Here is a 13,592-nt window from a genome sequence, read left to right as displayed (position 1 = left end):
TTGGTCTTCTTGAACGCTGAAATTTAACTTCAAAGAGGCTGTAAACAAAGTTGCAGAAATCTCGAAGCGTCTCTTTGTCATAAGAAGCCAGAGAAGCTCTTGCCCTAATTTGTTTTCATAAAGATATCAAGTTAACTAGAGTTTTCAATATATGGTATCATGTATTTTATCTTAATCTTTTGGTAACTATATAAACTTAACACCCGAAATTTCCATATATGACATCTTGAATAGACGATGTTATATTTGCATTTACATCAACGGAGGAAAAGTGCATCATAATATGAACAGCAGCAGCGAGTCTCGTGGTTTTCGAATCTGTTAACAAAGTCATCCCAGGGTCGGCTCCCTATCAGCCGTGGAAGAAGGCCTAATTTTGCTCAGTTGTACATTTAGGGCACATAGAGTGAGGTCCATAATAAAGTAAAACAAGTAGGTCATTTTGATGAAGTTTCTCTTATCATTGAAGATCTGAATAAAATGTTCAGAAACAATTATCCTTGACCTTGCATGATAATGGAAAACATGAACAAGGCCAAAAATTTTACATTGTGTATCAGTAAAGACAAATAATTCATTACAACTGGACTATCTAGTTAACAAAACCCCCAGAAGCAAATATCTCCAATCAAGATCTTTGCTTTTTCCTTTGCTTATGGAGCCTTTGATCCTAGCTTGCGCTTTCTGGAGGTTTCTGATTCAACCGCCTCTTTCAATTTCTCGAGGGCTATCATAAAAAATAAATAAATAAATAAAACAACCTTACTTAGCTCATATAAAAAAAAAAATATTCCCTCAGTAGCCCATCAACCAGACACTGATGATCAGATCAAATAAGCATATAGCACAAAAACCATAAGAAACTGCTGAATTCCAGATGTTATCGTGTCCTATTATCACACCATGCATTAGAAAAGACAGAAAATCCAAAATGCTCATCGCACACAAAAATTAGTAGGTGGGTCAAATGTTAATTTGTCATGGCCAGAAAAATAAATCTTAAGTTGTCAAGCAGCATCTGTTTTGTGACAGATGGAATCAGCAGATTACCTGATGTGTATGAACTGCGAAAGGATTCGACTGAGCTGGCAGGAAGTGAGTAAACAGGGCAAGAGTTGTTGTCGGCTTTCTGTAACATCTTCTTGAAACGCTTGACCTACTAGGTGGAAATGGATCCAACAAAATCAACACCATCAGATTAATACCATTAAGAAGATTGAAATCTCCACAGTAGCAAGACCTAGAAAATTAAAACATCCGTTGCTTGATCCACATGTCTACATAACTTCAATACTGAGAGGCGACTTGTGATATAGAGACTCGTAAAAACTCACCCAATCATAAGTAGGCAAGAATGTGCATGTGGATATGTGCATTTACAATCAGAGTTTTATAGTGTTTGCTTGTCCACAGAAAGTTCCTTCCCCCAACAGATACAACAAAGACTATGGTAAAGCAACTAGTGTAAACAAACACACCCATGGAAATATGACCAAACTTTCACATCCAAGATCTGGTTGCTTGTCCATGAAAACCTTCTTTTTTCAGAATGAAAAGATGAAATGGATTTAAGTAAAGCAGAACCTGCAAGGACATGATGGTAAAGCAAATTCACAACAACGGCTTTTGTAAATTCTCTGGCATGGCAAAACAATAATAGAGAACTTTGTAGGTTCTGTTTTTATTTGACACTCTGATTCTCATAAACATTGCAAGAGGGGTATCAAAGTCGGGCTTAACCAAGCCAGATGAACATGCCTGCACTGAGTCCCAGAATTATAGAATGATAGGACTGTGTGTGTGAACAAATAATATACATGCCTCTCCTTCTCCCTCTCCCTCTCCCTCTACCCCTCCCTGCCTCCCTCCCTCCCTCCTAGATTAGAACTGATTAAAATCCTCAGATTTATACAGACTGGTCAAATTCTTTCTCCGAGGAATCAAACGAGTCAAGAATAAAACACAAGAAAACAGTCTACCTCATCTTTACGCAACAAAGTGAAGCATCGACCAGTCTGGCCAGCTCTAGCCGTACGGCCTGCCCGATGTATGTATGTCTTTATATACAGAGGTATTTCATAATTGATGACATTCCTCACCCCTTCTACATCCATTCCACGTGTCATTGCATCAGAGGAAACAAGAACCTGTACATCTCCTTCTCGAAATGCTTTCAGGGTTTTACTGCAACACAGACTTTATGTTACCAAAAGCAGGCTGATGCAAAAGAAAATAAAGATATGTCCATTTACTTAAAAGAGCAAGCCAAAGACGCATATTTTCAAATACAAGCAGCATTATGCAGCTAACAGAATCATGCAATATGATATTTGTTCCAAAATTGACGTTTGTACAAGTTATAATGAAGATAGACTTTGCAACTCAAATAAAAGTCCTAGAAGTTCTTCTTCAAGTTTAATTAGTGAATTCATCTACAAGGATTGTGTATTTTTAGGATTTTAAGTTTGAGTAGTAGGATGTTGTGTTCCCTATTCCAACTAATTTTTCTTATTTAGAGCTTTCCTATTTCAGGGAGTAGAGCTTTAAGAAAATCTATAAATATCGTTGTAATTCTTTCTTTTGAATAGAGGTGGTAAATTATTGCATTTTGCACGTATTTGCTTTGGGACTCTAAGATGCAATTCTTCTCTTAAGTGCGATGCTTAAGAAACCAATGATGCTTAGGAAACTTTCATCCTGCAGCCTTAAGATTTATTCACTTGGGACTCTTTGTCCTACATCACACTGCTTCCTTTCCATTTCTTTCAACTGGCGTTTTTGCTTTATATCTCACTTATGTTCAATCTTCACCCATTTCATAGCCTTCAAGTCAGAAATACAGGTAATGAAATTATGTGATTATGAACACATTTGGTAGACATTTAGAGTTTAAGTTCATTTTTCAAATGAAAATTTTTTTTCCACGCCATGATATGGCTAGTGTTGTGCAGCTTCCTCGAGTTCATGGCTTGTCCAACAAGTTCCAAGATGTTGTGTTTCTTCTTCCGTTATGCAGGGAGGAAATTCTTTTAGCTTCCTTCTATTCATTGTACTTTGTTACATCGATCCCTGTTGCTATGTGGGCCTAGGGCTCCAGCCACTTGATACTCAACATTTCTTTCAGAAAAAGAACTCCGATTTACAAGTGAATGAATCATTTCATTTAACAGGGTGATCATGCATCAAAGTTCATTGCAATACCCTCTATAAGAGAAAGATGTATTTGACTGAGGTACTATCCTACCTCCAAAGTTCTATCTATATTTTAGCTTTAGTCCAAAAGCTAACTTCTATGTAAGAAACTTGCACTTTCAAGGACTTCACTTGCTTTTCGTCCTATCATATTGCTTCATGATCTGTACGTACATATTTAAATTTTCTGTAGTTGTCAAACTTAACTAGGATACACACGGCAAACTTCTATGTAAGAAACTCTTATTTTATAGCATGGATGAGTTAAGTGATGTCAAGCAAGCAACTGCTTTGTTTTCATAAAGAACACATTAATTGTCCATGAATTATGGTACATTCTTATCCTTACAGGAATATATCATGTATTAAAACTCTTTTGGTCCTTAATTCAAGAGATAGTGTGAAAATGAAAGGAAATCTGTTGGGAAAAACCAATCAAAGTTTAGTATTGTCTATGAGTTATGGCTACTTTTCTATCCTTAGCTATATATCATGCATTAAAAGTCTTTTTGTCCTTAATTCAAGAGATACAGTGATAATGAAAGGAAATCAATTGGGAAAAACCAATCAAAGTATAGTATCAAATGAGAGACGTCGCTGAATATTCTTTAAGATTTACACAAGCCAAACGCAGATGCCTGTTGAGAGGTGTATTAGCCTTTAGCTTCTTCTAAATTGTAAATTTAATTTCACATGCTAACAGAAACTGTCCTTAGGCACATGATATTTCAAAAAATTGCTGTGACTCAATAATATCACTAGTAACTACAACCCACATGCAACGCTTATGTATACGCTGCTAACATAAAAGATCAGGCATTACCTTCTCACAGACTGACGTTGAAGACCAGAATACTCTTTGATCTTTAGTGGCAAATCAGTAAAGAAATTTAGTAAAGTGCATAAACGATGAGTTGACTCCACAGATGAAGTGAACACAATGCATTTCTCTCCTCCGAGATTTTGAAGAAGGGCAACCAAGTAGATGGGTTTGAGCTTTGATTGACATATCTGCACATAGATCAATGAATTACACGTGCATGAACCCCAACACATCAGTCAAAAGATAGATCGACTTCACGAGAAATAGCAGTAATAGTAATTTCCAATTAATAGAACTGGACAAGAACACATGCAACTGACATAAGGAATCAATCAAAATAAAGCAGAATATGAGTGGTTCAACTAGTCTCACTCAGCAATCCACATACAGAAATCAAGGAACCAATCAATGCCAATGAAAGGCAAAGTATTTATATTCCAATCAAAGTATACAAGATAATATCCTGAAAACAATTAAACTGGATGTCCAAGAATTAGATGAGAAACAAAGTAGTCATATGCAGAACAGGGGTGCAATTGCAAACATATTCAACAGCCATTCTTAAGATATGAATATCAAAGGTGCGAGGCAAGAAATGATGGACAGACTCATGAAGTCTAGTAATTTTCAAGCAAAGGCATCATAGACATGTGGCTACCTAGATGAAATGATACCATATCGGAAAAATTGAGCATAGCAGTGTGGGTATCAGGAGAGTTTCTTTCTCAACTCTGATGCTAATACAAGATTGTGTTCACTAAAGTATAACAGCAGATAGCAAACTCACGGGGGTTCAAGTCATAACATTTAAATTGAACAGAATGAAGCCACTAGAAAAGAATATATACAAAAATACAGTAAAGTCAAAAGAATGTAATATATCATGATTCATGGAGTATTCTGCATCTTTGAACTACCAAACATTAAAATAGGCGGAGATGATAATTCCCTTAATAAAGAAAAGTGCACATAGGAAGGACAAGAAGACATAAGTAATCCCAAAGACCGACAAGTTAAAGGATCTTCAAAAGGGCACAGATGAAAAATAAAAGCAATTCTTCATCTTATGCATTATCTTCTCTCTTTGCAGATCTAAAAAAGGCCATGAATGAAATAAATAAATAAAGCAATATCTCACGTGATGCTTTATTTTCTCTCTTAGAGAAGCTCCTGCTTTGCTCATCCTGAAATAGGAAAGCTCCCTGACTCCTCTGTCTCTCTCTTTAATAATTCCTTCTCTCGATATAAGTAACTTATTGAAGTTCCGATTAATTTTATTTTTAGATGAATAAGATATGTCCGTGGATGTAACCTCCAATCAAGGCTCAACTAAGGAAAATTCTATAATTAAATTGTTGTAATATGCACCACGAAAAAGGGACAACTAATCCTTATCTCGCTAAGAGGAGATAGCTAGATGAATCCTTTTGCAACAACTTCCCTCGATTCTGTATCTTCTTTCAGATCTAATTACCCCAAATCACTGCATACCATCTTCTGCCATTCCCTCTTAGACTTTCCCTTCCTAACAATCACGATACTATAGTTGCATCTTCTCACCAGATGCATCCAAAGACCTTTGTTTCATCATCATTTTCATTGTAGCGTGTTCACATCATTTTGTTCTATTACCAACCTATACATACCAGATACAAAGTCCCAGAGAACACAATTGCTAATCCTTGCCCATCTTTTTTTCTAAATTCATATTCAAAACATTGCAGCTGCAGCTTCCATGAGAAATTAATGCTAGAATGCAATCATGAAACCTAACAAAAGCTAATGACAACCCCTAGCATTTGGTAATCTTGTAAGTTTCTTTGAGCTAGTTCTACACCTCCAAAGTCAAAATCAGTCGAATTCACTTGAGGAACCTTCCCATTGATCAGCGCCTTGCCCATTGACATATAATTCATATATCAAGGAATAAGTAAGAGCCTTACCATCCCACGAGGGACTCAATAGCAAAGGTTCACATAATGGACACATACCAGTTTATATGATTCCAACTTTTCTGGAAAACGGTAACGCCTTCGACCAGTCGACAAGAACAAAGGGTGATGCAAATCAAGTTGAGACAGCTTGCTTGGATCCTGGGTCAGCGTAGCTGACAGAACCATCTTCGCCAACCTAGGGTAAGACTTACCCTTGAAGCCCCGTTCAATTCCACTGCAACAGTATGAAGCACAGAAACTCCATTAGACATGAATGCCAAAGAGTGGAATTTTTTGCAAGTATATATGTCTGATGAATACAAAAACCATTCAATCCAAAGAGGTACATAAAAATTTAAGGAAAAATGTATACACAAAAAGAAAAGAAAGAAGGGTCAAGTCCACTTTTGGTCCCCTATGTGATGTTGTCCGTGCAATTTTGTCTTCTAATTTGTTTTTGCGCAATCAACTCCTCTATCTGGCAATAAGTGTTTGATCAATTCCCTTCATTAACACCATTAATATTGTCAATGTGTCACACTGACTGGGCACCTTTTCATGTTAAAAACTAAAAATTTGCAAAGATAAATAATTGCAAATCTAGGACAATATATTCTTTAATATAGAAAGAAAAGAGGAAATAACAAGAAAATAAAATATATATATATATATATGAGATGGATGTGTGTGTGTGTGCGCGTGCGCGCGCGCATGAGAGAGAGAGAAAGAGAGAGCGAGAGAGAGAGAGAACTCGCAGGTGACAGGCACCATCACGATGATCAGTGGGCAAGCCGCTGCCACCACGCCTGCTGGCTCAAGTGGGGCAAATCTCAGGTGAAGCCCACATGAAGATCACCATATTCTCCTTCTCCTGAATGAAACCCTCTGTATTCATCCATGTCTTTGAAAAGAATCCCAACAGGGGATAATGGATTTGAATGACTTCAATATAGGGTCACTAATCTTTTTGAAGGAATTCCAAGAAATTTTCTACTGCTAGTAACACTAGTTAGTACTAGTTTGGTTCACTTTTGAAGAATCAAATAAACTATCAAAATGCAACGATAAAGGAAATGAAAAGGCAATTCCACTTTTTCCAATTGCAAGTCACACTTGTTTGTTGTTGAAAGATGGACAGAAAGAGAAGACTCAGAACCCACATAGACTTAAGCGACAATAGCTTGAGGTCACAACCTTGAGCAATCCTAAGCCACCACTGGTGATTGCTGATGGTGCCTATCACCACCCTCTCCTTTTTTTGTTCTTTCTTCTTTTTCCTTTTAAACAAAAAGTTAATTTATTCCAGATTTGAAATTATTTATCTTTGAAGTTTTGTTTTGTATGGTTAAAAGTGGCCCAATCAGCATGCAAGGTCATCAATATAATTGTGTTATTGACAGAAGGACTTGGTTGCAAAATTCTTATATGTTGGAAGATTTGATTGCACAATGATAATGTTAGAGGACCAAATTGCACAAAGAGCATAAGTGGGGACCAAAAATGAACCTAGCACCAAGAAAAAACTCTTAACTTCGGTCTCTACATCCACAAAGCAATTTTTAACCCAAAGCAGGAACACTAGCAACTCAATTTGCCTTCACCTCCACAGATAAGGTGCAAAATATATGCAGCATATATAAAGACACAGTTAAAAGGCAAATGGTTTGCCTGGGTGGGAAAGGCCATGCTGACAAGTTAAATACTTGGACATCCTAGATTGAATCACCAAGATGGCTTACCAGGAGAATGAATGTACCAATGCCTTGTGCTAAATGAAAGTAATCAAGTTGCAGGTTCCTCGCAACAGAATCATGCAACTGTTTTTGAGAAATTGAACAGCTAAGGGAAAAGTGGTCCTTACTCCTTACTTCTTAACAACCTCAACTTACCTTCTTCCCACTCTCTTTAACTTTTTAACTTATCTCTGTTTCTTCCCTTTTTTCGGGGGCTAAGGGTATGATCTCTTCTGCCACTTCCTTTAATTCTAGTGTGACAAGGGTGCAATCTTGCAGCTCTTTTCCAAGAACTCATATCTTCTTAAATTACCATTATCTAAATAAAACACCAGCAAAAAAAAAAAAAAAAAAAACAAAAACAAAGGATGGAAAGTTAAACTAAAATTTAGAGCAGCTGGTCCAATGCAGACTAAGTAAAAAGGACACGTGATGCATATCTTGACCATGCACAAGCAATGCAAATTTGTTCAACAAAAAACTGTCCAATACAAGAAAGTTCAATGGCATCTCAGCAAAACCTAAGCTATTCATGTGACTATGGCCACTAGAAGAAAGTTTTATACAACATACCATCTCCTTATGGTTTTCATGGAACCAAACGCTGAATAAAGAGAAGATTTTGAATTCAAGAGTCCTTCGTTGTTTGAATTAGTCGTTTGAAGCACTGTAGGCAGCCACGATTGATAGGACTCTCTGAGTAATCTGTCAGTTTCATCAACAACCTGAGAAGTTCATTATATCAGCATATTAGACTTCATATTCCAAACAACAGAATTTGATGGAAATATGGACAATAGAATCCCACATGTAAAGAAGACAGGTAGACCCTAACATTTATGCCATCTGGCATGTAATTGTGACTTCTATTGAATCTAGACTAGTTAGTTGTAAGATATCAGCAAAAAAAAAGTGAAGTACCAAGGTCCTATGGTTAAGGCATTCAATTTGAATTCAGAACAGGAGTCAAAGTACAAACAAGTAGAATCTTGACATCACACTCAATTAGGATCATGATCTTTTCCTTAAATTTAGTGCAAACTATAAAGCAAGTTCTTACGTCACATTCGGAGTCATTACTGGACAACGCAGAATAAAAAATTATTGCAGCAACAGAAAATAGATATTATTGCCATCAAAAGTTGAAAAGCCTTTAAGAGAAGACAGGTGCATGTGATACAGCAATGAAGTTAGCAGAATTCTTTACACATTCAAAAGAAAACTAAATGAGTTTAGGCCCTGCAAAACAAAGATAAAGTACGTCAAATTGTCATTAATTATCTTTTATGCTCAATGAAAAAAGAAACAAATGGTCCTTTATATGCGAGCTATGTTTTTTCCTTCAAAATCCAAGTCCAGACCCACCTAAAAAAGTAAAAGGAAAGATAAAAGGAAGACTAAGCTGTTCCTCTTTAGGTTTTCTTTGATTTATTCCCAAAATACATATCCAAATTTGGAAACTCATGACTAAATGGATGCTAAGAAGGTTGTCAATATCACTTTTCCATTAAGAAATTAATGGAGGGACCATAAGGTCCATTGAAATTGTAAAATTACAAACACTTAAAAGAGAGTTTTAGGCATAGACTCCTTATGCTTAAAGTGATGCATGAGAAATGGAAGCCACCATAGATAGAACAAATTCCAAATAAGCTTGATATTATAAAACGAAAATGGATCAACTAATGGTGCATCTGGTCTTTTCATCTCCACCATCCTCATCAAAAGCATGATTATTGACATGTACCTTCATTAAGATCGAAACAACTAGTTTTATATGCTATCAAACCACCAAAATTCTTTCAAATCGCAATGGTCATTGATATTCTTGCTAGTAGACCATATCATGAACTTCATCATCATTGTGGTTTTTAATCTCAATTGGTCCTTGATGGTGAAGAGGCTAGGGCAATTGTTTGATTGGCTGAATGATTTCTAAGTTTTAATGGGTTTTGCATAGTATGCCAACTTCCGTAAGGCAAAGGTAGGACCAGTAAACTCTTCAATTTCACATAATAACATAAATCTCAGGCAACTTTTGACAAGGGTAGCATAGCTAGTGATTTTAACTTATTAATTAATACAAGAAAACGCAACAACTCAAAATTGTAACAACCACAGATTAGAGGATGAATCACTAGCTCATACTGCATTTTTCATCACTCCATGAGGAATGCCCAAAACTCGGTACATGTGCCTCTCCACATTACACAAGCTGAAAGTAATAATTCTATCAGACACTAGGAGACAGAATTCACTCTCCCTTGCAAATTCAGGATATATAAGAGCGCAGATTCAATCAGGCCTATAAAATTTCTGACAGTAAGCAAAGACAGCATTAGGAACTCCATTACACGATAAAAAATCTGCAATTTTATTTAAAATGAATGCATACCAGATAGCAGAGATGCTCCAGAGTAAATCCATGAGTGGAATTAATATGATCCACAAGCCTTCCTGGGGTTGCCACCAGTATATCCACAGCGCTTTGTAGCTCTGGTGAAGGATCTTCAGGGTCATAGCAGATGCCTGCCTGAAGCTTCGGTCTCTTTATAAGGTCAGCTATTTCATCAGCAATCGAAGACTGACCAACTGCCAAACCAACAGATAAACCAACAGGAGGTGCAATTGCATCAAAAACTTCCTTAACCTGAAGAAAAAGAAGAAACAATGGTATATATCCAGGAGTGACAAATTTGATCCTTCTATTCAGCCTACTTTGGAAACTTGTGACAAAACTTATTAAAAGGCTTCTATAGAGAGATGCCAATCTATGGAGAAACTCAATACAGACATGGCAGTCAAGTTTCTGGAAATTGCAGATCCACACTATACAGTAGATATCCTAAGAATCCAGCTCTACAGAAGCAGTGGCAACAAAATTAAAAGTAGGTCTCTAACCTGCAATGCTAAGTCCCGAGTAGGTAAAACCACCAATGCACGTAGACATCTCACAGCACGAGTGGATAAAACCTGCACAATCGGCAAAGCATATGCCAAAGTTTTCCCACTTCCCGTCGGTGAATTGACACAAATGTCTCGCTCAAAAGCACCAGGCCCTATTGTCTCTTGCCAGACAGCAACTTGGATAGGGAATAATGAAGAAATGCCCATATTCTGCAATGCCCCCTTCAACCTAATTTTGAAAACAAATTAACAATTAAAATAATAGAGAGAATAATATGAGAGAAAATGCTAGAGGAATGACTGTACAGTCCCTCTAAAAATCATATGATTATTAGCTCGTCTACGGTGGCCTGAGCTATGCCAAGTCATGCCATCCAGCTTTTTAATTGTTGGAAGATGCTTATAGAGGATGCTCAACTTTTAAGGAGTCAGGAGTGCAGCACCACCTTATCTCAAGTTTTGCATCTGGAAGGAATGCCAATAAAAGATTGTTTAAGGGTTTACAATCTTCAGTTGTTTCTATGTTGTTATCTTTAACTCAGCTCTGGACATCTTGTTCCGACTCCACATAGTCTTGTGATGTTTCTGTTTGCATTTTGGCTTTCCTTTCTTTCTTTCCTCATACATTTCCATTGTACTTCAATTTTTATGTTATTTAAAATCGTTAAATGTGTAACAATATATACAAAGATATATACAGAGAGCTCAGCGGACTAATTAAATTAAAGGCCTATTAATCTAATTAGCCAAATTGTGTAATGTGTCCACATAAATTAACTGAAGAAAGTGATACATATAAACTAAACTTTGAAGGTAGAGAATTCTATAATCAAAGTCACGTCTGATCACAGCAACCAAAATTGCCATTACAACAATTCAGCCATTTAGCATATTTCGAGGCTCAGAGCTTTTTCTTATCAGAACAGCAACCCGGATCATTTTTAGTCCTTATAATTTTCAAGGACTTCTCCAAAGAGGTTGGCAGCTCACTGTCAGTGGCAGAATCCAATTCCACTGCTTGTTGAAAGGAAGATAGAGATACACTACTCATGTTCATCCAAGCCTACTTTTTCTTCCCACTTCAGAAATATGATGGTATAAATACCATCTTGTACATCCGCATCCTTTTATTCCAGCACCATTGATCCAAATGAAGAAGCACACAAAACACATTTCAACACCTCCCACCTTAAAGATCTCTAATGGAAAAGAAATGTCCCAAAACTTTCAGTGAGCTCTTTTCATGAATTCAAAATCATCGTGCCGGCAGCACAAACTCAAATCCCATCCAGCCTACAGAGCTTTTCAAACTAACTACGATCACAACGGCTCTAACAACACCTACAAAACTCAAGCTTTTCAACTACTAAATTCTCAGCCATAATTATAAACATGGAGAAGAACTGCTCGACGACAAGTTGCGGAAAGCCACCTGGGGTCAAGACAAGGGACGAGGTCGAGCGAGCATTCGTTGGAGAGGCTGACGTCGACGGGGCTCCTCATCCATGGCAGAGCAGGCACGCTGCTCCTTGGCCTCTCCTCCCCCATTAGCTCGAACCCCCTATACACAAAACCCTAAACAGCGGCGGCACGAGAACTCTGCAAAATCGGAATCTATCTCTCTCTCTCTCTCTCTCTCTCTGCGATGGGAGCTTGATAACAGAGTGGGGACGATCAAGCAGAGTAGCCGTCACAGCCGCCGCCGCCTCGCCGCTCTTGGCTTGCTTGACCTGCGATTAAGTTTGCGCGCGCTCTCGCTCTCACTCAAGGTTTTCTTTTAAAGGGAAAAAAAAAGCCAAATTATTAATTCTATATGTCAACATCAATTATAAGATTAATACCACAAATAATTTCAAATTAATTCCACTTAAAATTCAAAACTAATGCACATATAATAAATTTTTCTTTATTAATTTTTCGTTAAATTTTATAGTCAAATTAGTGGATTAAATGATATGTGATAGTTGATGGGTGTATTAATTTAAGATTTTACTTATCATAAGTAAACTAAATTGTGATTTTTCGTAATATTAATTCAAATTAATGAAAAATAGTAAAAGATAAATTTATTTATAAACTCTTGTGGTTAGAAAATTAGTTTGAGGTTTTTCATGATATTAATCTAAAATATAAAGAGATGGTAATAGATAAAAGTTTATAATTGTGGTTTTTTTTTTTTATGCCCGAAACCCGTATAGCTAGCAATCGGCGAGTAAACCTTGGGAGGCAACCGCAGGTAAACCCTAGGGCGACGCTAGTGGAGGACCCACCATCCCGATGTCGCGCTTAAGATCCCATGGGTCCGGCAAAATTCAAACTCCTTCGTCCTAGATAGACGTCATGGAAGCTCTTATCCAGTTAGGCCACCGCAGGCAGTAGTTGGTACTACATTATTAAAACTCAATAAGGCTAGTGGTATTGAATTGGAGCAGGCACCTAGGCGAGGAAGGAATACTAATTAGAGGCAAGATGAGTGGAGAGCCTAAGGAAGGTTTCTCTTACAAAGAGAATGATCAAAATCTTATAAGTTAAAAGTCCGTGCAATATTCATTAATTATTTATATGAAGAGTTGAAAAGAAATATATGATTCCAAAAGATAATTTGTGACATTTTAAGAAATTTTTGCAATTATGAAAAGTTCTTGAACCCAAAGGTGATGTACAAAATGATTGGCATTTTACGAATTCGAGAGGTACCTACAAATTTTAATTATCATTTACTGTATAAATAAGGGATATTAATGCAAAAAAATTGGAAAAATGTGAATTTACAAAACGAGTTGTGTGTAAAGCCCAAATCCGTGACCCTAGAAAGCCACTGGAATGAGCCTTGACCATGGACGAAAGCATTTGTTCACTGGACAGCAAAATCCGAAAAATAAAGAGCTCATATCCAATCCAGACCGAGCTTGGAAGCCACCAAAACGGGGCATATTGAAGCTAAGTAAAGGAGTCATAGCGTGAACCACTGGGGTTTGCCTTAATAACTACTTTTCCAATATG

The 13,592-nt window shown here is 36.9% G+C and overlaps 1 protein-coding gene across 2 annotated transcripts; it reads right to left on the bottom strand.

The window, feature by feature from the left end:
• Positions 1-437: 437 nt before the first annotated feature.
• Positions 438-12,326, bottom strand: LOC104444855 (DEAD-box ATP-dependent RNA helicase 1). Of its 2 annotated transcripts, XM_010058618.3 has the most exons (9): positions 12,022-12,326; positions 10,584-10,818; positions 10,078-10,332; positions 8,256-8,407; positions 6,007-6,184; positions 4,016-4,203; positions 1,980-2,184; positions 1,051-1,156; positions 438-727 (listed from the first exon to the last, which is right to left on the bottom strand). In XM_010058618.3, the coding sequence occupies exons 1-9, from the start codon at positions 12,135-12,137 to the stop codon at positions 654-656; spliced, it is 1,509 nt and encodes a 502-aa protein (XP_010056920.2). In that variant the 5' UTR covers positions 12,138-12,326; the 3' UTR covers positions 438-653. The 2 variants fall into 2 exon arrangements, with proteins under 2 accessions (XP_010056920.2, XP_039170003.1); XM_039314069.1 differs by lacking the exon at positions 438-727 and having other exon boundaries at positions 1,051-1,159.
• Positions 12,327-13,592: the final 1,266 nt, after the last annotated feature.

Source organism: Eucalyptus grandis, chromosome 5 (genome assembly GCF_016545825.1).
Source record: "Eucalyptus grandis isolate ANBG69807.140 chromosome 5, ASM1654582v1, whole genome shotgun sequence".
Taxonomy (NCBI): Eukaryota; Viridiplantae; Streptophyta; class Magnoliopsida; order Myrtales; family Myrtaceae; genus Eucalyptus; species Eucalyptus grandis.
This window is presented reverse-complemented; position numbering and strand designations above follow the sequence as displayed.

Coding starts and splice junctions, on each gene's coding strand:
- LOC104444855 (XM_010058618.3), bottom strand. CDS start 12,137: ATGGGGGAGGAGAGGCCAAGGAGCAGCGTGCCTGCTCTGCCATGGATG. Junction 8,408..10,077: donor TGGAGCATCTCTGCTATCTG/GTATGCATTCAT, acceptor TGAACTTCTCAG/GTTGTTGATGAAACTGACAG. Junction 1,157..1,979: donor CTTTGTTGCGTAAAGATGAG/GTAGACTGTTTT, acceptor TCCACCTAGTAG/GTCAAGCGTTTCAAGAAGAT.